Source organism: Elephantulus edwardii, unplaced genomic scaffold, assembly GCF_000299155.1.
Source record: "Elephantulus edwardii isolate Elephantulus edwardi_28Jun2011 unplaced genomic scaffold, EleEdw1.0 scaffold00001, whole genome shotgun sequence".
NCBI classification, from domain to species: Eukaryota; Metazoa; Chordata; class Mammalia; order Macroscelidea; family Macroscelididae; genus Elephantulus; species Elephantulus edwardii.
In genome coordinates this window covers 6,994,642-7,021,244 of record NW_006399751.1, presented here as the reverse complement: position 1 = coordinate 7,021,244, position 26,603 = coordinate 6,994,642, and the positions used below count along the sequence as shown (strand labels likewise).

The 26,603-nt window shown below is 36.5% G+C and overlaps 1 protein-coding gene across 1 annotated transcript in view; it reads right to left on the bottom strand.

Annotated features, from left to right (window-relative positions):
- CCDC79 (coiled-coil domain containing 79) overlaps positions 1–23,750 on the bottom strand; it is a 32,830-nt gene extending 9,080 nt beyond the window's left edge. The window contains exons 1-14 of the mRNA XM_006878906.1: positions 23,720–23,750; positions 20,855–20,965; positions 20,599–20,727; positions 18,890–19,021; positions 16,961–17,021; positions 16,756–16,871; positions 16,511–16,633; positions 12,167–12,319; positions 9,824–9,955; positions 8,831–8,956; positions 6,962–7,119; positions 5,459–5,793; positions 1,788–1,852; positions 572–667 (exon numbers count right to left, since the gene is read on the bottom strand). Coding sequence (XP_006878968.1) covers positions 572–667; positions 1,788–1,852; positions 5,459–5,793; positions 6,962–7,119; positions 8,831–8,956; positions 9,824–9,955; positions 12,167–12,319; positions 16,511–16,633; positions 16,756–16,871; positions 16,961–17,021; positions 18,890–19,021; positions 20,599–20,727; positions 20,855–20,965; positions 23,720–23,750 — 1,768 coding nt within the window. The remainder of the gene's footprint in view (positions 1–571; positions 668–1,787; positions 1,853–5,458; positions 5,794–6,961; positions 7,120–8,830; positions 8,957–9,823; positions 9,956–12,166; positions 12,320–16,510; positions 16,634–16,755; positions 16,872–16,960; positions 17,022–18,889; positions 19,022–20,598; positions 20,728–20,854; positions 20,966–23,719) is intronic.
- Between the last annotated feature and the right edge of the window lie 2,853 nt (positions 23,751–26,603).

The following is a 26,603-nucleotide window of genomic DNA, read 5'->3' as shown; positions in this document are numbered from 1 at the left end:
TATTTTTAATACTTAATGGCAATTATATTTTGAGCACAATCCAAAATATCTATTTATTGGCTTTCTGAAAAAAATTTTTTTAAAAGTTTCTTTTAGCCAGTAAACTTAAACCTAATGTCTTGGAGTGCTCATTGGAAGGTCAGTAGTTTGAATCCATGAGCTGCTTCACAGGTGGTCAGTTTCTTCCCCTAAAGATACTTTATAGAAGACTACTAGGAGTTGAAATAAACTTGATGGCAGTGGGTTTGACTTTTAAGAATACTTTTTAAAAAAAAGATAGGAAAAAAAAAACCAAAAAAAAGAATACTTTTTAAACCTATAGATAATGTAACTTTGAAAAAAAGAGGATAATAAAGTAATAATTTTTAAAAGGTATGCCATTACAGAGATCCATACAAACATATGCTGGGATGTCTGCCTGACTTATAGTTTTTTAGTAGAAGATATTAGCATTTATGTTTTGTGATGATCCAGAATCCCAGTCACATAAGTAGAATTATTACAAATTATAGTTAACTAATATCATGTTGAATTTTAATTATAAGATGACTATAATTTAAAACATAGTTACCTGAGCATCTATCCCTTAACATTTTTGAATGACTGTCAGTTGCTAGAAAACTGTTGACTTCTTTATTTATTATCTCTGAACATAAAGTAAATGGGTCTGGAAAAAAATGGGGAAAATGCAAGTTAATTAGGGAGAAGCACCCAGAATTTGGAAGATCTATCAATTATCAACATTTTCTTAAACTTTACCCCACATTCAGTCATCCTAGCAGATAAACATAAGGATTCAGAATATCAGTAAAAGAGGGCTAAAGAACTGACTCCAGGAACAGTTAAAAGAATGGCATATATGCTTGCTAACCATGATCCACTGGGGTCCAATCAGTTCTGACTCACACCATCCCTACATGACAAGGAAGATCTGCCCCTTAGAGTTTCCAAGGCTTTAAATCTTTACGAAGCAAACTGCTCCATCTTTACCCTGAGCAGTGGCAAGTGGGTTCAAACTACCACTGGTCCTTGGAGAAGGACATCATGTTTGGCAGAGTGGAGGGGTGATGAAGGAGAGGAAGACCTTCGATGAGATAGATCGATTCTGTGACTGGAGTGGTGGGAATAAATGCATTTGAGATGGCTAGGTTGGCACAGGGTAGAACGGTGTTTAGAGCTCTTGTACATAGGGTCGCTATGAGTCGTAAGTGACTCGATGGCACATAACAACAACAACAACAAAATCTTCTACTAGTTTATTTACAAAATCCTAATACATTATTTTCAAAAACAAAGTCTTTCAATTTCCCTGCTGCTGCCCCCCCATGAAATTGTACAACCCTATGACTGACCCCCACTCCCCCTGCACATCCTCATCCCTATGTTTCCAGCCTCTCCCACCCCTCCTGGATCCTTATACTCATTCCACAATAATGGTTTTTACAGTATTTATCCTTGTGGGACTGAGTTATTTCACTCAGCATAATGCTCTCCAGTCCCTCCCAACTTAGGTAGTAATTTACAAAATCATTGCTCCTGTGTGCTGCATAGTATTACACTGTGTGAATGTACCATAATTTCTCAATCCATTTGTTCGTGGTTGGAAATTTTGGCTGTTTCCATGTTCTTGCGGTGATAAATAATGCTGCTATCAACACTGATGTACACAAACCATCATCGTTTGCGTGTGTTAGAAGGCAGACCTTTTATGTACACTTTTAGCTGTGTCAGTCCCTTAAATAATCTGTTTTCATGAACAATCAAGAAAAAATATTTTTTACTCCTACCTGTTACTGGTAAATGCTGTTTCCCATTTTTTACAATGGCAGGTGGATGTTTAATAACATGGTCACTAAAAGAAAACAGACACAAGATTATGAAGAGTAAACATGCTGTATGGCACATGGATAAATGTTTTGGTGAACAGGGATGTAATTCTGGGGACTTGGCATGCAGAAAGAGTTAGAGCCAGGATCTGGTAAAATCTACATAATTCTGCAACACTTAGAGCCTTGTTTGAAGACTAGAATGAAACAAGATTCTAGATAGCAACAGTACTGGTGCCAACAGAGGTATAAAAGAAAGAAAATTATAGAAAAAAAAGAGAGAGAGAGGAGGAAGGAATTAGGATAAAAAAAAAGAAGACAGTAAAATCAGTGAGAAGGAAAAAAGAGGATGGGTGCAGGACTGAAAAATGCTGACAGTACTCACTTGTGGAGTAAGCATTTGAAAATCCTGACTCCCAGAACATTTAAGTGCTGAACCCTGTGCTCCTAGATGATTTGACTTGCCTATGACTATATTTCCACAATGGGAACAAGCAGTGCAGATAAAAAGCAACAGCTTGTAGCCCAGAAAACAGAGATAGTGAGAGGTACAGCTATAGTTAGACATAACTGATAATACTAATAGCTCAGGTGACATTAATACAAAAAATATTAATAACCTGGGTCAGGAAAAATAAGGTCAACTCTAATGAATGACAAAGAAAAGACCAAAATAGGTATCAGAAGAGACTCTGACAATTGCAGTAGAACATCGAGAAGTCATACAAAGGGAAGCAATGCCAAAGTAAAGGAGATGGACAGATAATGTAAAAGGTCAGCTTGAGAAAGAAAAGTATTCTACTGAACAATACAAAGAGCTGGAGTTAACAAGTGAAAAGGGAAGAACATGCTCAGCATTTCCCAAACTGAAAGCCTTGAGCTGTCATACTGAAGGAAGCTATTGGTAACATGTTGAATGATCCAGAAATCATCAAAAAGAAGATGAGGGGTTACTGTACCAAAAAGAACTGACTGACAGAACCATTTCAGGGAGCATCATATGAGCAAGAACCAGTGGTCATGCAGGAGGAAGTTGAAATGGCACTGAAGGCACTGGCAAAAAATAAGGCCCCAGGAATTGATGGGAGATCAGCTGACATGTTTCAAATAACACACGCAGCCCTGGATGGACATACTATCACTGGTCTGTGCTTAAGAAACTTGGAAGACAGCTACCTGGCCAACTGACTGGAGGACATCCATATTTATTCCCATTCCCAAGTGATCCAACAGCTTGTGGAAATTATCAAACTATATCATATACAAATAATATCTTGCTGAAGATTATAAAAACAGCTACAATAGTACATCCACAGAACACAACCAGACATTTAAGCTAAATTCAGGAAAGGCCATGGCCCCAGGGTCATCACAACAGATGTCAGATAGATCCTGGCTGAAAACAGAATACCAGAAGGATGTCTATTTCTGTATTATTGACTATGCAAAGGCATATATGACTAAGTAGATCACAAAAAAATATTGCTAAAATTGAGAATGGGAATTTCACAATATTTAATTGTAATCTTTTGAACCCTATACCTAGGCCAAGAAGCTGTTGTCCAAACAGAGCAAGGGTACATTGCATGGTTTAAAATTTTAAAAAATGTGTACATCAGGTTTGTGTATCTTTTCTTCTTACCTATTCCATCTGTATGTACAGTGAAATCACTTCAGAAGCTGGACTTTATAAAGAAGAATGTGGCATCAGAGGATCAGAGGAAGACCCATCAACAACCTGCATCTTTGTTGTGCATATATATGACATGACCTTGCTTGCTGAAAGCAAGGACCTGCAGCACCTTGCTGTAGAAGATCAAAGACTACAGCCTTCAATACAGACAACATTAAAGAAACAAAATTCCTCACCACTGGGTCAAGAGGCGACATGATAGATGGAAGGAAGACTGAAATTGTTAACAACTGCATCTTTCTTGAATCCACACTCAACACCACTGGTACCAACAGTCAAAAATCAAAAGATGAGTTGGACTGGAAAAATCTGCTTTCAAGGACATCTCCAAGGTGCTAAGGAGCAGCAATGTCAGTTTAAAGACTAAGATGTCCCTGATTTAAGCCATCATCTTTTCAATTACTTCTTTTTTAACATTTTTTAAAAGTAATTTTAATGAAAGTTTACAGACTTTGCATTTCCATTCATTCATTTATTCATTGTTGTACTTTTCTCCCTGCCCACCCCTCCCCCATCAATTACTTCTTATCCACTGAAAAATGAGACTGTGACTAAGGATGATAGAAGAATTAATGTCTTTGAGTGATGGTGCTGGAGAAGAGTACTGAATAGTCCATGGATTACCAAAAGAATAATCAAATCTGTCTTGGAGAAAGTGCAGCCAGGGTGTTCCTTAAAAAGCAAGGATGATAAAAGTTCTCTCACATACTTTGGGCATGCTGGTAGACATCATGTTTGGAAAGGTGGAGGGTCAGCAAAAGAGGGGACCTAACAACAACTAAATGATGCACAAGGGTGTGGCTGGAAGGTCAGAGGGGGAAATGATTAGTCCAAGAGTTAATATCTTAACTGTTTCTCAAGTCCGCATTCTTGAAATAAAAGTAAAATTATCAAGATTTGTCTTGAGGAAAAAGGGTTGGTGGCACTTTAATCCATCTTTCTGGTAATATTTTGTTCTCTCTCTTTCACACCCTTCCCATGATTCTCTTTTGTTTTACTTAGCACAGTAACCATCAGAAGAACAGAACACAAGGAAAGCTTAAGAAGAAAAGCCACAACTCCAGGTTCAACCTCACGGGGCTTTGAGGGTAGAAAAAAATATGTGCTTGAGATGCCATACAGGAAACAAATGAAAAAGTGAGTCCAAGCCAGATTATCAACACACTACACTAATTATAAACTTCTCCCCTTTAATGTTACACACTGATTTTTGTTACACTGCTGATGGATTATCAATGCATGTACTATTCATTTAGGAACAGAGTTTCAATTTAGGTTTTCTACTTTCTAAATTTCAAATCTAATCATGTCATTCAATTTAAAAGCCTCAGCTCCCTATACCCTGACTTAAAATTTAGTATGCCAGGGAGCTCTGGTGGCCTGGTGGCAAGAAGCTGTGCTGCAATCCCAAAGGTGTGCTGTACGAATCCACCAGGTGCTCGGCTGGAGAAGGAGGGGAAATCTCCTTCTGTGCCAGTCATATCTGACTCGATGGTACAAAACAAGAAAAAAATTATAATAATAAAATCACACACAAAAAAAATAAATAAGAAAATTAGTATGCCATGCAAAGCCCAAGATAAACTGGCCTATTCTTCCCCACCCACATTCCTTTCCCACCATCTCCTACTTTAGGCTTTTTTCAAGACAATATTTTGGCATTTTTATATACTCAGTAATTATCATTGTTGTTGTTCTGTATAATCTAGTCAGAACCATCTTGTAGCTGACACTCCAGCAAGTTTTCAAAGGCAATAAATCTCACATATGAGATTACCTACCTTTCTCCTGTGAACTGGTGCATTTGAACTGTGTACCTTTGGGTTGGCAATGCGGTTCCTTACCACTAAGGCACCAGAGCTCCCTAGTGATTAGCACAGTAGTCCACAATAAATATTTGTTCAGTAAGTAAAATTCAGAAACACTGATTAAACCATACCTTGACTGAGAAGGAAAATTCTCTTTTCTAAAAGCTGCTTCTTTAGATAAATTTTGATTGGAGCTTGAATTGGCATTATATAAAGTGTCATTTTTCCTGTTTTCTCTATAGCAAGCATTAATGGGATTTGCATTCTTTAATGAGGTCTTCATTTGGTCATGGCTTGTACAGGCTTTAGCCCTGACTCCACGGGACATGTAAAACTTATGTTCATCAAACTGGCTTTTATCCTTATCATGTGCTTGGGCACATCTACCAACATTATCTTCATTGAGGTGTTTCTGGGTATTTATCATCATAGCTGAAGCACTAAATTCTTCTCTTTGTACTGGTCCCTAAAATGTAAAAACTACAATAACTTCAAGAGCATTTATTCACTTTTTAATAAAACTTTAAAATAATGTAAAAGCAGTTTGTAATCACCAATAGAATATATATGATCAAGGCCGTTCATATTAGAGAGAAAAAGGAAATTTGTTCAATAAATGATAAGAAAATAATTGGTATGTATGAGGGGAAAACTAAGTTTTGATCCTTATCTCACAGTTTGCATAAAGTTAGCATAAGTCAAACATTTCAATTCTTTGAATATGTAAAGAAAAGAAACCAACATGTTTTACTAATTTCAAAAGAAAGAAGACTTACTGAAGTTTTATTTTTTAAAAAAACAATAAATTAGATACAAAAGTCCCCAAATATATTTGACTGTATAGGATTTTTAAAGTTCTGTTGTAGAGGGCAAGAGATGTGGTAAACCCAAACCCGTGAAAAAATTAAAAACTTTAATCAATAAAGTCAAGATGAAATGGGAAATATTTAAAAATTGATACAAATGAAGTAGAAAACTAGAACAAAGGATTACTAGAAAACAAACAGCAAGCTCTCATTCATTGCCACTGAGTCAGAACCAACTCAAAAACCACACCCTCTGCTGGGTTTCCAAGGCTATAAAGGAATGGGCCAAGGAGACATGGGGAAATCTTTCTCCCAAGGAGACACTGGTAGATGTGAACCACTACAGAGGTACAGCTTTTAGTTTGCAGCAAAACTTTGCTATTAGAACTCCCTATAGCAAGATAAGGAAAACAAACCCAAACCTCAAACTTATTGCACTGAGTTTGCCACTCACTGGCTGTGAGAAAAGACTCACAGCCGACCCTCCAGCAGGTTTCCAGAATCCGTGAAACATATTGTAGGAGCCTCTCGTTCTTAAATCCAAACTTACCAATAATTATATTATATATACATGTTGTGATCACACCAATTAAAAGACAAACTATCAGACAAGATTTAAAAGATTAAACAAAATAGGCTCCAGGCCTTTTGTTCAATTCTGTTTTCACTTATAATTATTTGGTTTATGTTCTAGGATGACTCTTTAAATATTATTACTGGATTTTACAAGTATTAAAATGTTAAAAATAACTTACAAGGAAAAATCTTTCTATATTTTAACCTTTATGATAAAAAAATCTCTATATTCTTTGAAACAAATAATCCAACCTCATCTTTGTCTCGCTCAAGCAGCTTTATTCTGTGTAGAATTTCCTTTGCTTGCTTCCAGTACTCTTCAAAATTCTTCTCGGTCACATTTATGTCCTTTAATTGTCCTTCATTTTCATTAAAAGGATAATCTCCTATGCTTAGAGATACTTTCTCAGCTTTGCAATATGAAGGGGAAAAAGAGTGAGTTTATCCAGCCCTAGAAATGCTACTTTACCACTTCTAATACAGAATGTTCTTATACCCCCTTCTTTAAATTGTGCCCATCCAGGAAGTGCTCTTGTGACAGAGTCCATCGTGGGCAGCACTGCTAACCCCTGCACAGCGCCTGTCCAGATTCCATAACTGCTTCACACTCTCTCTTCCATTGTTGCTGAGTTGGAACCAACTCATAGCAAGCCTTTCATGGGGGTTTCTGAGGCTGTAAATCACCCAGGAGGAAACTGTTTGCCTCCTCCCTTTCAGCTGCTGGTGGATTTGAACCACCAGAGAGACTTTGTCTTTGGGTTAACAGTGCAAACTCCTTAAGAACTATTCCACCAAAGCTCCTTAATGAGCACAACAAAGAATAGAAAGGTCTTGGCAGAGACCAAGTTTCCAAGTAATCATAAATTAGACTTTAGCCTTCAGAGTTATTGTTGTTGTTATGTACCATTGAGTTGGAACCAACTCATAGCTGACCCTCCAGCAGGTTTTCAGAGGCTCTAAATCACATGGGAGAAGACTGCCAATCTTTCTCTCTCCTAACCCTGGTGGTTCGAACCACTTTGGGTTGCCAGTACAACTCCTTAACCCCTAATCCACCAGAACTCCCTAAGAGTTATAGGAAAGAGAATAGCATGAAAATAAGTTATGCCAGACACAAACACTATTAGGTGTTTAGACACTAGTTTAAAAGGAGTTTGTCTTCTTTTTTTTAAGTTTATATGACATGGTGCATTCCTAGACTCTTTAAAATTCCTAAATTCTTTTTGGGGAACTCTAGTGGATTAGTAGTAAGAAGTTGCGTGGCAATCCCAAAGGCAAGTGGTCTGAATTCGCCAGCTGCTTCCCTGGGGCAGGATGGGTAGTCTCCTCCTGGGCAATTAACTGCCTCTGAAAACTCAGCAGAAGGTTAGCTATGGGTCGGCTCTGACTCGAAGGTACACAATAACAATGAACTCTTCTTACTTATTCAGTCAGAGCAGTTTTCCTTCTACAAACATTCAAATCCTCACTGTGGCCACTTCTGTCCACATTGGTCATTAGCTCCTTGAACGCATTAGGCTTCCTCCTACCACAGGGCCTGTGCCATTGTTAACATCTGAAACACTCACCCCTCACAGTCTCCTTTCTTTTGACTCAATAACTTTCAGATCTCAGCTCAAGCATGAATTCCACCCAAGGTTTTCTCTGCCCAACTCTTGATCAGATTTCTTTATTACTTGCTTTCAAGTATCTGTGTTCTATCCCTTTAAAACCTTTATGTCAAATGATGTGATACATTCAAATTTAAAATAATTCCATTCCTATCTACTTCTCCAGTTAAACTGAGCTCTGAGTACACAGTGTGCTTTCGCTTATCACTGTCTGGCACAGTGCCTGACACACAGCACTCAGTTTTAAGAAAATGAATGAATGCATATTATGATCCCACAACAACCTTTAACATCCAAACGTTTTAAGTCCTACAAATGGTTTATATAGTATAGAATAAGTATTTATACAGCTGTTGCTTCATATAGGTTTCTAAACGCAGAAAATATCCTAGTTGCCATTCCAAAAGCACATGTTCTGCTTTTCAAATGTAAGGTGAATTCTGGCTGCTAAAGCAGAAATAAACTTTCCTTAATAAGCACTGGCTGGTATTTTCTTAAACAGTAAACTTACTAATCTTTTTGCAGTTGTAAAGAACGAAAGTGACAGCTCTGTTGAGTTCCTCGTTCTGAGATTCACTTAAGGCTTGTATCATGAGTGAAAGCCCATTGTTTTTAACAAGGTCATACTGATTTTCCTCTGAAAAATACACAAAATATTAAAGAAGAAAGTGACTACTTTATCATGAGCTATCTGTATGAAGTCATAATTCTTCCATGTGATAATTCTGAACATATTTCAATTAAAAATGAAAAAAGCACAGCTTTAAAAATATTTTCAACCTAGGAATTAATCCATGTACACAAAACACCTAAATATCTCAAAATACCTAAAATACAGTCAGAGAGTAGTCAACTATACTCGCTATTTGTACTGTTATTTCTCTTGTTGTGTGTTATCTGATTGATTCTGACTCACGTTGTTAGGTGCTAATAAGATAATAGAAAAATAAACTGGTAGAGGGATAGAAAGAGAAAGAAAATAAGGTGGAAGAATCAAAAGAGAAGAAAGGCAGGGGGTTGGAAACAGGTGGGAAGGAGAGAGATAGAAGGACCAAGAAAATCGGGAGAGAGGAGAGTGGAGAGGGTTGGAAAGAAGGTGGGAGAAGAGAAGAGAAGACAAAGAACAAAAGAAGAATGAGAAGAAGAAATCAGAGAGAGGACAGAGAATAGAGGGAGAAGGAAGAAAATAACAACAGGGAAGAGTAACACATCAACAAAAGTTCTTTGATGATTTTCAGAAGGCATACATGTACAGCAGTGCACAGAGTAGATTGAAAAATGGAGGTAGGGAAAAATGAGTGGAGAGAGGAAGCAACTGCACTGCTACTGAGGAGAGACAGTGGGGGCTGAAGACATACATTGGGAGAGCAGCACAGGAACTGGACAGTGCAGGATAAAGAGGAGAGAAAGACAGGATGTCTAAACTTTTCATTTAGGGGGAGAAAACCACGTGTATTTCTACTTTGTTGTTTGAATAAGCACACAAAATAAGCCCAATACTTACCACAAGCATCTGTGCAATGACCAAGTGTAAGAATGATGCTAAATTTTTCTCGTAAATCCAGACTTTCATGTCGCAGTAATGCCAGCAGTTTTGCAACAATGTGATACTTGGATAGTATTACTCTAAAAGCAGCTATAAAACAGCAATAATAAAAACACAGTAAGTACAAACTAAAAATGTGCAACAATACACATACTACATTTTCCCCACCCATGTATCCAGCTTGTCCTGGATGAAAAGTATTACATATTTATATAGGATCTAATTTGGAAGCAGGAGTGGCATCCACTTCCTAAACTGCACTCCTCTGGAAACTCTATGAACTTTGATAAATGACCATAGGTTCAGGCCTTTTGTTAGTAGGTCACTATGAGTCATGCTCAACTTGACAGCAATCAACAACAAAGTATCTAATGTATAAGCATTGTAGAACATCTAATATATTTGTTACATATGTCATTGTAATAAATGATGGCTCATATTGTTCTCATTAACCCAGATTTTCATACTAAAGATACTGCACTACTGCTAAAGTTTTTTGAAGAATGTTATCTTTTTTTTTTGTGAGAAAAATTTGTATTTAGAATTATCCCACTGGACTCAGTTTAGATGATCCCAATTTTGTTGGCAACATCCAAAGCACCATAACCAGGAGCAAGTCAAACACAGGCCTTCTTCTCTCCATCAGGCCTAATCAAAGTGTTGACCTTGGCCACATCAATGTCATAGAGCTTCTTTACAGCTTGTTTAATTTGGTGCTTGTTGGCCTTGACATCCACAATGAACACAAGTGTGTTGTTATCTTCTATCTTCTTCATAGCTGACTCAGTGGTCAGGGGAAATTTGATGATGGCATAGTGGTCAAGCTTGTTTCTCCTGGGGGCGCTCTGCCGGGGTATGTGGGCTGCCTTTGGAGTCTCAGCTTCTTAGGCAGCCGGAAGGTGGGTGACATGCAGATCTTTTTTTTTTTGGCTGTGGATGCCTTTCAGGACTGCCTTCTTGGTCTTTAATGCCTTTGTTTTGGCTTCAGTTTTGGGAGGGGCAGGGGCTTCCTTCCTCGCTTTCAGTGCCATCTTCGTAGACGAATGTTACCTTCTTACCTATTCTGCATGTTGAAGAACTATGAAGTAATATCTACATAATCAATTTCTTTCTGGCATGGAAACAGATTCTTAACTAACCCTAGTTCTACTGCTAATGAAATAATGAAGCACAAATGGAGCTATGCTGAGACACGACAAAAAAATATGTCAAAAATCTACCATTTCAAGATTTCAAGCTATACTACTCTTCATGGAATTTAATAATGTCGTTATGAGTAGTAATATTGCAGATTCCCCATAGGATTACATTAATTTTTTCCACCTCTACATATGTATCATCATACCATATATCATATCATATGGCATAGCACTTAGAAGACTCTCAATAATTGGTTCAAAAAAAATAATCTCCTAGGGAGCTCTGGTGGCCTAGTGGCAAGAAGCTGCTCTGCAATACCAAAGGTTTGCAGTTCAAATTCACCAGATGCTCCGCCTGAGAAGGAGGGGAAATCTCCACCTGTGCCAGTCAGATCCGATTTGGTGGTACACCAAAAAAAAAATTAATCTCATGTTTTTCAGTGATTTGTGAATGTCAACTGAGTTTCTGTAATTCTGTACAGATGAGAATGCTGGTTCTAACACTCATTTTTTAAGTGAAATAGGTAGGGAAGACCTCATACTTTTAAAAAAGGCATAGTTTTCTTAACTTTTTTACCTAATTAAAAAAACCCCTATTTATCAGATGTTCTATTCTTGGTATACAGGAATTTTCATTCCAAATGTGCTTTCGTTTACTTCTCAATCTAAAGCTTAAAGTATGCTAGTTTTTAAAAAGTCAAAGGAAGGTTTATGATAAAGTCTTGTCTTGATTCTATCAGTAAGACAGATCTACCATTTGAAATCAGAAGATGACTATCTGGATCTTTAGGTAGATCATAACCTCCACTGACTTAGACTAGAGAATTTACAGTTTCAATCCAAGACAATCTCCTTTTCATCAAAAACAGCTGACCTTCCAGTGAGTTTGCAGAGACTGTAAATCTCAAGAGAGGAAACAGCCCTTGTCTGTCCTGGGTGCTGCTGGTGGACTCCAACCAAAAGAGAGTTGCCACCTCTGCATTAGCCGTGCAACTCCCCAAATACTAGGCCACCAGAGTTCCCTGATAATTTGTAAAGTTGCATTCAAACTGTAAAAAACTGGAGTCCAGTCCATGTTACACAATCTGTCATTTCAACATTCACCAAGATAAGCTGAAACAAAGAACAATTGGGGGGGGAGAGACTAAATATTTTTACTCACGATTATCAACAATACATGCATCCACTGTCTTTGTCACCATCACTGCGAGTTTAGCACTGGAGCCAGTCCGTTGTGAATCAGATTCCAGTTTCACAAGCACTTGGGACAATACATCCAGTCCACCCACAGATATAAAGTATTTCTGAACAGATGCTTAAGAAATAAAGTAGCAGAACAATTAGAACTTCATATTGACAAGACATTGCCCAAACAGTTCACTAACTTGATTATTTTTCAAATACTGACAGTAAAAATGTTTAAACTAGAGAATTGAAGATATAATCTTTCTAACTCTGTGTGTGTGTACTTGTATAATTTATGTAAGAACCTCATTTAGACAAAGTACTATGTATATACTTTACTAATAACATATTCTTCAGTGCCAGAAATCTGTTTGATTTAGTAAGAATTTGTCTATTTCAAAAGAATGGTATTCTTTTTTTTAAAAAAAATAATTTTAATGAAAGTTTACAAAGACTTAGGGCTTCCAGTGATTCATTGTTGCACTTTTCTTCCTACCCACCCCCTCCCCTATTCACTCTTCTTGAAAAGAAAAAGAAAAAACATTCATTGTTAAATAATGGTATTCTTTTTTTTCTTTTTATTTTATGTGTGGGTACCATCAAATCAGATCTGACAGGTACAGGAGGAGATTGCCCCTCCTTCTCCAGCAGAGCATCTGGTGGATTTGAACCATGCACCTCTGGGATTGCAGTGTAGCTTCTTGCCACTAGGCCACCAGAGCTCCCTAAAATAATGGTATTCTTAAAATCAGTAATTCAATAGCACTACAAAAAAAAACATAGATTCATTCACTTAGTTTAGTAGTATAATTAATTAGTAAGCTTCCCATTTTCTGAATTCCAACATAAGTCATTATTCAGATGCTTGAAATCTACAAAGGAAAACCTAATGTCCTTGTTCCAAAAGAACATATATTTCATCCATTTTGTTAATAGCCTGACTTCTTTACTTCCTGAGGCATAAAACTGTGTCACTGAGAGTCAAAACAACCTTATCAAGCAAAAATTCAGTAACATATTTTTTGGTAAAGTCTAGAGTCTTTTGTTTCCCTGTTAAAAATTATTTTTAAGTTGGTAGCCCAGGGTTTGGGATTCAACATTCTCCAGTTATGGGCATATAATAAATGGATGCATGACTACTGACTATAATTCTACAACAAACCTTCTTCCCAAGCTGCCCAAGTCTCATAAGTAAGATCTAAGATTATTTTAAAAAATAAAAGTATTTCATTGTACTTCATTGTTTAATAAAACAGATGTCATTCTAAAAAAAAAATTTCAAAAATTTTCTAAATCTGGGGAAGGAACTACTTGGAAACATTATTTAAGGGGAAATAAGCATTTTTTGCTGTTATAGATCTTGCAGGATATAGTTTTTTAAAAACTGAAAAAGGAGCGTATTTTTAAATGCTTAGATGAAAACAGAACTGTGCTGCCACAAAAATATTTTAATTATATCTGAAGTTATTCAGAGGGAGCTCTGGTGGCTTAGTGGTAAGAAACTGTGCTGCCAATGCAAAGGTACATGGTTTGAATCCATCAGCTGCTTCACAGGAGAAAGATGGACAATCTCCTCCCATGTGATTTACTGCCTCTGAAAACCTGCTGGAGGCTCAGCTCTGGGTTACCATTCAACAGTACACAATAACAATTCAGTGTTCTGAGTGGAAGATCCTAATATGTAATTGTTGGGGATGGTTGGTAGGTGCCATGGAGTTGGCTATGTGCGACGGGATGAAACGTTGCCTGATCCTGTGTCATCTTCCTCTGCTATACATAAACCGTCACTGCTGTATCAATACACCGTGTTGGGAGTCTTCATCTTTTCACTGACTTTACCAAACATGACGTCCTTCTCCAGGACTGGTCCCTCCTGATTACATGCCCAAAGTGCATGAGATGAAGTCTTACCACCCTGAATGCTAATGTACTTCATATAAGATAGACTTTCTTGTTCTTTTGGAAGCCTGCTGATTATTCAACATGATTCTCCAGTACCACAATTCAAAGGCATCATCAATTCCTCAGTCCCCCTCATTCACTGTCCAGCTTCTGTGTACGAGGCATTTGAGAATACCATGACTTACGTCAGGCACACTTCAGTGACATCCTTGCTCTTGAGAACATGAAGGGTGTATGTGACAGGAGACCTGCCCAGTGCAAAACATTGATTTCTTAGCTGCTGCCTCCATAGACACTGATTGTGGATCCAAGTAAAAGGAAATCCTCAACAACTTTATATAAAATTTGGTTTGTCATGATGTTACTTACTGGTCCAGGCGTAGATTCATGCTTTCTTGATTGAGGTGTAATCAATACTGAAGGCTTTGAGTTTCATCAGTAACTGCTTCAAGTCTCCCTTGTTTTCTGCATATCTCAGATGGTGGTTGTGTCTTCCTAACTAATGATATTGAGCTTACTCACTTACAGTGGTGGTTTTCATGTTGCTGTGATTCTGGAAGCTGTCACTGATATTTCAAATACCAGCAGAGTCACCCATGGTGGACAAGTGTCAGTGGAGCTTCCCGACCAAGACAGACTAGGAAACAGGCCTGGTCATCCACTTTTACAATAACGAGCCACTGAAACTTGTGTGAAGAGAAGAAGGACACTGTAGGATATAGTGTGACGAGAAGGAGGACACTGTATGATATAGTGCCCAAAGCTGAGACCTTCAGATTGTAAGGCACTTGAACAACTGAAGAAGAGCTGCCTCCTCAAAGTAGAATCCACCTTAATCAGGTGAAAAGAATAAAACTTCCAACCAGTTACTGCTGTCTTGTTAGAAGCCATCAGATTGAATACAACTCACAGTAACCCTAAGAACTCAGATATAAACCATCCTATCCTGTGCCATCCTCATCATCTTGGACACATTCGAGACCATTGCTGCTGTCACTGTCAATTTATCTCATTGAAGGTCTCCTTCTCCTTCACTGACCATCCACTTTCCCAAGCCTGATGTCCCTTTCTATAGAAGAGTCTCTCCAAGCAAACATGCCTAAAGTATGTGAGGTAAAGCTTCACCATTCCTTCCTCCAAAGAGCATTCTGGCTGCATTTATTCCAAAGACATAGCTGTTCTTTTAGTTGTCCGTGGGATACTCAATGGCATGATAAAAATCGCACCTGTTTCAAAAAATTTATTCCTAAACTTTTTGACATTATTATAAATGACAATGTTACAACTGTTTGTGGCTAGTATATAAAAAGAATATTTTTTTATCCTAAAACTACTAAAATAATTTCTTAATTATAGTTGCATTTTTGTAGATTCTTGGGATTTTTCTATATAGTCAACCATTCGACGAGTGTTATTATGTGCTGTAGAGTCAGAAGCAACTCATAGCTGACCCTCCTGTAGGTTTGCATGGGCTCTCAATCACACAGGAGGAAACTGCCCATCTTCCTTTTGTGAAAGACCGTCCAACTGCCTGCCTTTGGTTTGGCAGCACAATTCCTTACCTACTTTTTCTAAAAACCCTTATCTACAGAGCTCCCTATATATGAGTAATATTGACATATATGGATAAATACTACTATATATTAATCAATACTGCTATGTATGAATAAATACTGTTTTTCTTCTACTTCATCCAGTTATACTTCCTTTGTCATCCTCTTCATGTCTGTTGAGTTTTATAGTGATGTCATCATTTCTGATACTGGTAATTTGGGTTGTCTCTCTTGATTTCTTGATCAGTTGGCTAAAGCCTATTTTATTAATAATTTTAAAGAACCAACTTTGGGGCAAGCTCTGGTGGCCTAGTGGCAAGAAGCTGCACTGCAATCCTAGAGGTATACAGTTCGAATCGACCAGATGCTCTGCCGAGGAAGGAGGGGCAATCTCCTCCTGTACCAGTCAGATCTGATTTGACGGTACACACACACAAAAAAAATAAATTTTTTTAAAAAAAACCAACTTTGGGTCTCAATTTTTCTCCTGTTTTTCAAGAACATAGAATTTCCCTTCCTTTTGTAATTTTTATTATATCTGTTTTATAGATTTTTTTTAAATAGTTTTTTCTTCAGTTCTGAGTTGTTTAATTTCCAGCTATTTGGGACTTTCCCAGGGGCTTTTCTATTAATTTCTAGTTCAATCATATTACGGTCTGAGAACACATTCTATGGAGTTTTATTTTTGCTACCTAATTGCCCTGTTTTCTAAGGGTGTCTGTGGAGATTAAAAACTATGTTGCTACCATGATCTTTCTAACAGTTTTTCCTAAGGCAATAGTCTAAATCCATCTCAAAGACACAAATTATTATGCTTTGAAATAAATGTTTCCTCCAGAGTAATCTACAGAATAATGAATACTTACCGTTATTTGAAAGAGTAAGCCCAATAAATGAACAAATAGGGCGAATTATCTCAGGTTTCATGCAGTTTATTAACCACTCACTAGCATGTGGGAAGAGTGAACAGCATATTGTTTGATTGTCATCTAAAAGGAGAGAAAAAGTCAATCATGTTCTAGCAAAGCTATGGAAAATACCAGTGTGGAAAACTGAAATCTCACTTCTATTTCTTTTATCTTTACTTTCACATAATAGTTGAGATAATTACCATTTTGGGGATTGTTGACACAGACACACAGTGTACTGCACACTGAAGACCACAACTGATAACGCTGGAAAATATTTTTATCTGACAAATCCAACTCATATTTTGAAAGAACCATCCTGTTTTGATAAAAAGAAATGGAAGTCAATTAATATAAATGTTTTAGTCTTAAGTAAGGAATAGCAACAAGGAATTCCTATTTTCTTACCTGAACAATTGTGACAGGATTGTAATACAACCAGTTTCTCTCACAAGCGTTTGTCCAGTCCCTTAAAATAAAAATCACCTTCATCACACAAATAAGAATTTTTAGATATATTTTAATGCTTAGTTAATGCATATATTTAGTATTATAATAAGTATCTTTTAATTACTTATTTGAAAAAAATGAAGTATTACAAAGTAATATAGGACTAAAACAGACAAAAAGCTGTAGTCCAAATTACTGTGGAAATGAAATATTCAGATGGAATTACTAAGACAGTTGACACATTGGGGGGAAAAAAATCACCAATGTTACCAAACAATTGCTGGAAGAATAGTTAAATGAGGGCCTAATGTGCTGTGTAAATTTTCACTGAAAACACATTGGGGTTTTCTTTTAAATAAAAGATTATTTATAGAAGATAAAAAATATGATAAATCAACAGTATCAATTTCCTTTAAAATGTTTAGACAATTTTCAGGCATCATGGTTCTGTGTTAAAATTTCTAATCTTCAAAACAGAAAAAATTCATCTTTTCTATATTTTTCAAAGTATTAAATATACTCTCTAGATATATTTCAAATGCTTATAGTATTTTTAACAAATTGAGAAATTATATACAGCTTTTTTTATTATTAATTTTAATAGACATTTATAGAGGTTTTGGTTTCCCATTCATTCATTGTATATACAGCTATTTTTTAAAAAAACAACCTTAGTCTAAATGATATAAAAATTCTTTATATTATTTTTGTAATTCTTCTGGAAATGTAAAATTATTCCAAGATAAAAGCTACAACACTCAAACAAAATTAAAAAAATACTTTAGTCATGAAATATAAAACTATAGCTAGCTAAAACAGTAAATGCTATACTTAAATGGCAAATTAAAGAGGAAATAGAGCAAACTAATTAAACGCCTCCATTTGCTTGTAAAGCTGTTACTTTTTAATACTAGTTAAGACAAATCATTTCATTATTTCTTACAATTAATGATAAATATTGAATAATTAAATGTATGCTATTATGCCCCCTTTTTAAAACTTTTTTGTTTATTTTCTTTAAAGTCAGTTTTCAGCGGACCAAATGTCCATCAGCAAACGAAGGAATGGAGAAACTGTGATGCATTTACACAATGGAATGCAATGCAGCACTCAGAAACAAGGATTTAAAAACAAACAAACAAACAAAAAACACACACACAACTATTTATCATGGGAGATCCTGGAGAGCATTACGCTGATTGAAGTAACTAAGTCTCATAAGAACAAGTACTCCATGATACAAGCATGGTAAAACCAGAAGAATAATGAGCAAGATGTGTTCAAAAGGCCAAAGGGGGAAGGGAACGGGGCAGAAAGGATTAGGGTGAGGAAGGGACAAAATCATAGGATTGCAGAATTTAGTGGATGGTGCAAAGGGAGTGAAGGAATTAGGAGAGATCTCATGGGGACCTGAAAAGGTGGGGTAATAGTAGGCATAAATCAATAGTGATTAATTTTATAAAACACAATGTAAATGAAGAAATGTGTAAAACATGGTATATATGAATGAAACACAATACATCAGAATTTTCTTATGCAAACTAATATAAATTTTTTAAAGTCAGTTTTTAAAAGTTAGTGAGATAAAAAGATAATTATATATACACATACACACACACACAAAAGATTAAGAATTAAGAATGACTGTCTCAGCGAGCTCTGGTGGCCTAGTGCCAAGAAGCTGCAATGCAATCCCAGAGGTGTGTGGTTCAAATCCACCAGATGTTTTGCTGGAGAAGGAGGAACAATCTCCTCCTGTGCCAGTCAAATCTGATTTGATGGTACACACATGCACAAATAATAAAAATAAAATAAAAAATTTTAAAAAAAAGAATGTCTCAATTTACTATCTTTATGTTCTTACCCTATAAAAGAGAATATACTTACTATTATTTGAAACTAAAACCAAAATAACATAAACAGACATTCTTTTCAGATTGGTGTTAGAATCATTATTAGATAGGAACTCAATTAAGTCTTCAAACAACTCTGAAGTGCACAAAGTCTCCTGACAGTAAACTGAAATACAAAAATACAATTTTCATTATTATTTGTCAGCACATGCAATTTTGAAAATACAAAATCATCAAACTGGGAGTGGTTAACTGGATTTCAGTTTTCATTTATTAATCATACAATATAATTTCTAATGAATTGTTACATGTTAATTAGAAGACCAAGGAAGTCATAACTTAATCAGAAGGACTTGATCCAGGCTCCAAAATACCTGTCTCAACTGCCTAGAATTTCTAGTAAAAAATCTACTAAATATAAATTAAAAATTTAACCAAAAAAATTAAAGAGATTGAATGACAAAATATAACAACAAAAATATTTCCTAAAAATTCCAAAAACTACTCTGGAAAATGGGAAAGAGTTTCCTTACGACTATTTTTCCAGAAATAAAAGTATCTCTTAAAAATGCAAATTGGTTAATTTTTGTAATAATCACACAATAAAAAGAATTATCAAAATAATAAAGTCATATTAATCCGCATTTCATCCACTGTCTAGCACCATTATTATTGTTGTTTACCATCAAGTTGCAGCCGACCCATGGCTGACCCTCCAGTGGGTTTTCAGAGGCAATAAATCCAATTGGAGGAGATTGCCCATCCTTGTCCTGTAGAGTGGTAGACTCTGTTCTTGTATACAGATTGAAAAGGTATGGAGAGAGAATATATCCCTGGCAGACATCCTTTACAATTTTGAACCATCAAATATTTCCTTGCTCTGTTCTGATGACTGCCTCCTGGTTCACGTTTCGCATAAACACAATCAAATGTTCTGGGATTTCCATTCTTCTCAGAGTCAGCCACAGATTGTTGTGGTCCACAGAATCAAATGCCTTTACATAGCCAATGAAACAGAGAGACATTCCGCTGGTACTCTCTACTCTCAGCCAAGAACCATCTAAAAGTAGCTATAATATCCCTAGTACAATGACATTTTTTTATTTTTATTTTATGCTCAGGCAAGGCATCGCACTGGGAGGAACCCGGGGTCACAAATGCGTTTGAAGTGTCCATGATCAATGTGTCCTACAATTCACATTAATTCTCGCAGCTAGCTGTGTACTTCATTGATACACGAGCAGAGTGATACACAGCTAAGAGTCATACATAACAGGGGAGGGTGCAAACCCAGTCCCCCACTACCACAAATTATGCAGTCGAGTTTCTCACACTTGGGGAAGTTGCAGGGGTCAGCACATCTGGAGTGCAAAGGATAAACCTCACCCTGGGAAAACCACCTTTGTGATCATGGTATTTCCCCTGCCAGGTAAGTATACAATGGCCTCTTCTAAACCCAGCCTGCACTTCTGGAAGTTCTCTGTTGATGTACTGCTCTAGTAGTTTTTGGATAATTTTCAGCAGAATCTTGCTTGCATGCGATATTAATGATATTGTTCGATTCTGTACCAAAAGCAAATCTATCCAAACGAGTGGAGGTTATTTTCATTGTTTGATTAAGGCACTTAGATAAAACAATCCAGAATTGTAAAAAAGCATTTTAATTATCAAATTATTCTTGTATAGTTTTTAAACAGTATAATACAGTGCTTGAAAGACAATTAAATCATTTTTTTATCTTACCATTTCGTTCTGCAACAGCTCCTAATGTGTATAATGCGGCTTCTTTTACCATGCTGTGTTCACTTGACTTTGCAAGATTTCTTACAAACGTCAAACCACCAATCTCCCTAAAATAAGCACTTGCATTATCTATAAGGTACACAGAAAACAAAAGAAAAAATCTTTAATTATTCTTACAAAGATAAAATAAGTTATATGAAGAACATAACAATAGGAGTAAACTGGTAGATGGGAAAGAAGTACTCTCATATCTTACTGCTTTGTTGACAGATTGAATGAATGGTGACCAAAGCATCCTTTTGTGAGCAAGGGCTGTCCATCTGATGCTTCAGACATTCCAACAGTAAGTTCAAGTCAGTCTTCATTTCTAAAGAGCAAAATTTTTATTTTTTAAAAAGTTTTCTTTTAAAAATTTACCACATATTATTTCTTATTATATTATCTGTTCAATGATTCACTTTGAAAATAAGTATTGTTGCTATTACCATAGCTGACCCTCCATCAGGTTTTCAGAGGCAGTTCTTCACAGGAGGAGACTGCCCATCTTTCACCTGTAAAACGACTGGTATTTCAAACTGTGTGCCTTTGCGTTGGAAGCACAGCTCCTTACCACTAAGCCATCGGGACACAAATGTTTAAATAAGAGGACTTAAAATGAACTTCTTAAATTTCTTTCACTTTGCATGAAAAACAATTAATAATGTAAATATTCTTTTTAAATTTTTATTGGTTTGCTTACAAAGTTCATATACACTGTTTTACACTATCCTTTATTCACATTGTGTTTCCTATGATCATTCCCATTCATTGTTTTATAAAATGAATCACCATTGAAACATTACCCTGTCTTCCCAAACCCCTACTGTATCTTTCCCATTTCCTTTACCTCCACCTCCCTCCACCCACCAAATTGTGTGACCCTATGATTCCTCCCTGCTCTTCCTCTCCCATCTGTTCCTACTCTCCCCTATCCTCATACATGTTTTACTAGTTATCTTTCTTAAATATTAAGTAAAACTTTCAGTTTTAACACATGCCACTTAGAAATTAGAAAATATTTTGAAGTGAATGAAAATCAACTACAACATATTAAGGAGTCCTAATAGAATGGATTGAAGTTCAACATCAAGAAAACAAAGAGGCGAGCTCTGGTGGCCTAGTGGCAGGAAGGTGTACTACAATCCCAGAGGTGCACAGTTCAAATCCACCAGATGCTCTGCTGGAGAAGGAGGAACATTCTCCTCCTGTACCAGTTAGATCTGATTTGACGGTACACACACAAAAAAAAAAAAAAAAGAAAAAGAAAACAAAGATTCTCACCACTCAGCCAATTGGCGTTATCATGATAGTTAGAATGAGATTGAGACTGTCAGCAGCATCAGTTTGCTTGGCTCTACAATCAACACTCTTGGTATCAACAGCCAGGAAATTAAAAGACGAATTGTATTGGAAAGTTTGCTGTCAGGGAGTTATCCAAAGTACTGAAGAGCAACAACAACAGTCTGGAGACTAAGGTGTGCCTGATACAGGCCATGGTCTTTGCAATTAATTGCTATCCATTAGAAAGCTGTACAATGACTATAGAGATGATAGAAGGAGAATTGATGCCTTTGAGCTGTGGTGCTGGAGAAGAGTATTAAATATACCATGGACTGCTAGGAGAACCAATAAGTTCGTCCTGGAGAGGGTGAAGCCAGGCTGCTCCTTGGAGGCAAGGATACTGAAGCTTCATCTGACATACTTTGGACATGTTGGAAGGCAGGATCAGTCCTTGGGGAGGGATGTCATGCTTGGGAGAGACAGCACAGGAGAGGAAGACCCTCAATGAGGTGGATTGATTCAGTGGGGTAATGGGAGTCGGTGTGTCAGAGACAATAAGATTGGCATGGGATAGGGCAGGATTTAGGGTTGCTATAAGTCACAGGTGACTCAACGGCACATTAACAACAACAGAACATCAAGTAACAGCTGAGACGGCTAAGCTAAAAGTCAGTGATTTGAATCTAGCTACTCCGTGGGAGAAAGATGGGCAGTCTCCTATAAAGAGAAATACAATGGTGGCAGCCCATTTCTAAAGCATTCTAGTCTTGGAAACTCTACAGAGCAGTTCTCCTCTATCCTATATGGTCACTGTTTTTTTGTATTCTAGCAGTATTTAAGAGGACAGTAATAGTTCTAAATGCCTATATACTGTCAGAGTTTTTAAGTTTTTTATACTGACTGCAGATCCTCATCTCTCACTTATTCTTGTTATTGTTATGTGCTGTCAAGTTGCCTGCAACTCATAGCGACCCTATGTATAATAGCCCTAACCCTGTTCTATCCTTTGCCAATCTTCCACCTCAGTTGCTCTATCTGCTAGTCTAAGTGTGTTCTATTGTACATAGGGTATTTGAAGGCCTGCTATTTCAGAAGTGGATGGTCAATCCTCCTTCCTAGTCTGTCTTAATCTGAATGCTCAGATTTAGAACAGCATCTGAAAAACATGGAACGTGTCACAAATTTGCATGTCATCTCTCACTTAGATCTCAGTATTCTGCAATCTGACTGAAATGTAGTTACAGTCAATAATATAACAAATGAGATCTCTTACATGAAAGCCAGTGCTCAGTCTTTATCTGTGACACTGATTTGACACTGATGCACTTAAGCAATGCTTCCTCATGAAGCATTCTAAGATTGAGTTCCAGGTGATTACTCTCCTGACTCTCTCTACTCCTTTTAAAAGATTTTTTCCTAAAAAGCAATTATCCTCAGTCAAATCCTTATTTGGTGATATACCTAGAAAATATGATTCCTCCTTTTTTTCTTTTAAATCAGTATTAAATATGATTCCTCCTTTTTTCTTTTAAATCAGTCTTTCCTCTATGGTTTCAATTGCTATCTTTCCAAAAACAACTCTGAAATCTTGTGCAAATATAACATTAAATCACCTATAATAAGAAATTTTCATTATCAGCGTCTCATTTCCCCAATAGAATATATGATAGGCACATGATAGATAATAAATATCTGTACATTTTCAAACACCTCTTTTGTTTCCTGGATACTGTGAGGTAACTTGCAGGATATTCTACAAATATAAAATTAATTCCACATATAATATACATTAATTTCTCACCTTGCGTTTTCTCTGTGCTTTCATAGTCCATGCTTGTTTGTTTTCTTTTTCCTTATATTTCATCTATAAGAAATACATTCTCTCAATTTAAATAGATATTTGTAATGGCAAAGAACAGAAAATGCAGAGGGGTTAGGAAAGAACATGAAAACTAGAAGACCAGAAATTGAATCACTTATTTATATGGAATGTAATCTTAGGTTAAATAGTTTAAGTTCTGTAAAACAGGAGTATTTCAACTTCATAAGGTTCTTAAAACAATTTTTTTAATTAATTTCAATGAACATCTACAGAGGTTTTGGACTTCCATTCATTCATTATTGCACTTTTCTCTCCACCCACCCCACCCCCACCCCCAGTTCGCTCCTCTCCTTGAAAATTAAAACACAATTTGAAAGCACACATAAATATGCTATTATCTCCAGCACTACAGGCATTCAACAAATTTTACCAAAAATATAAATGCTTGACAGACTCTAGCTATTCTACTTCTGGTCCTATTTCCTTAAATTCTTTTTGTAAACTTCCCTATTTGTAACTTTTCATTTTATGGCTTCAGACAGGACACCCCCACCTTGAAGCTAAAACTCATACATGACACACATTTCAGTAGCCCTGAGTTAAGGTAGGTTGTAGGTTAGGTGTTGCCCTGTTAATCAAGAGGTCAGCCATTCAAAACTAACACTCTTCAGGTGTGTGGTTCAAATCCACCAGATGCTCTGCTGAAGAAGGAGGAACAATCTTCTCCTGTACCAGTCAGATCTGATTTAACGGTACACACACACAAATAATTTAAAAAAAAACAACAACAAAACTAACACTCTTTCTGTAGAAGGCAGATGAAGTCAGTCTCCTCTCATAATATTTACAGCATCAGAAACCTCAAGGCCCACGAGTGGGAAGTGACAGCAAGTGGTTAAATGAATTATTTACAGAAACGTGAGTCCAAGCAACTTCTCAGAAGAACAAATCAGGACTCACAGAATTCTAAAATTCTAACTTACTCAAATTGTAATTTTTTGTTTACTGTGGAGTCAGAGCTGACCCTACGGTAGGTTTTCAGAGGCAGTAAATCACATGGAAAGAGACTTTGAACTATGTGCCTTTGTGATTGCAGCACAGCTTTTGTACCACCACCAGAGAGCTCCCTAGAATTTTCACTTGCTCAAACATAATATGGAGTCAGTTAAATTCCCTCAGTTAAGGAAGACAAAGAGGATAGCTGGTTATTCTTTTAACAAATATTTCTTTTCTATAGCTCCGGCTCTCATCCTTTGGGCATGTGGCCAGGAGAGACCGGTCCTTGGAAAATGACATCATGCTTGAAAGGGTGGAGGGACAGCACAGGAGAGAAAGACCACGGATGAGATGGATTGATAGGGTGGTTGGGGCAAAGGGAGTTGGTGTGTAGGAATTAGAGGAATTAAAGACTGGCTCAGAAGGACAGGGCAGGATCATTATGGGTTGCAGGCGACTCAACGACACGTAATAACAAGAAGCAGCAAAAATGCCACCAACTCTGCCAGCTTTGTGTGAAACAAGGAAATAAAGGCTTCATTCTCTTAAAAAAAAGCAGCAAAAAATGAACATATGAGGCTCTTCTAAATTAATTACAAAAATATACTATTTTTAGTGCAACAATGAATGAATGGAAACCCAAAATCTCTGTAAATGTTTATGAAAATTAATAAAATATAGAAAAAATATATATACTATTTTTATTATTTTTAACCCAAATATTCTGTTAAAAGGTGAATGATTAGGTTACATTATGGTACATCAAAAGATCAGAATATTGTTTTAAGAATATTAACATGTACCAGATACGATTAATAGCAAGGAAAAGTGTCTATGTTATATAAGCCTCAAAATGCGATCCCACTGAAGTAAAGATAAACGTAAAAGTGGATAACATATTAACGTAGTATTAACTCCATGGGCAGGAAATCGTTTGACTGATATTCAGCTCTTTTCTATTTTTTTTCCCCGCCACACTTTTTATACTAATAATGGGCTCTCATACTCTTTATAATGGACCAGGCTCTAATATATACCCTCTATACAGTCAATCCTCAGTATATGTGGAACCCCTATTTGCTAATTTCCCTTCCATTAAAATTAATTTGTAACTCCAAAATCAATACTCATGGTATATTTAAGGACAAACAGCCAAGATCTTAGTCACCTGCTTAGCACATTCCCAGCTGAAATAGAACAAGGTGATGCTCTGCTGTTTTTACCTCTCCTAGTTAATAGGTACCAATATATATTCACTTTTTTTTTACATTTTTGTGCTTCTTGTTGATTTCACTATTGGAAATAGGGCTGAAGCATTGTCTAGTGGTCCTAAACACAAGGTGACTCACAACCAATGAGTTGGTTTTAGACAAATTTTTCGCCAGCTGGAAGCACTATGTGCAATGAATCCAATGTAAATGAATAACAATATATATATTAAATAAGGTGTATATAAGTAGAAAAAAGGTTAATACTGATCAGTTGACTTAAATGTTGTGACCAGAGGCTTGAAAGAACTTAATCTTGGATTGTTCCTAGGAGCAATGGTTTTCTATTCATTAATTCAAGTGTCTGCAATATATTTATAGAAAATAACTTCCATGAATACTGAGAATTGCATTATCTTTTCAGTCTTTACAATGCTGTATAAGAATGATGAAAAATGAAACAATTTGCTCAAGTGCACAAAATTAAGTGTCAGAGTTAGAATGGGAACTAGGAAATTCTGAGGGCAGAATCTATACTCCTCATACTGGCTACCATATGGTGTTGTTGAGTATCATTGAGTTAAATAAACTCATGAGTTTTCAGAGGGAGCAAATAAGGGAGGAGTTTGCCCATCGTCCTCCTGCAGAGCAGCTGGTGG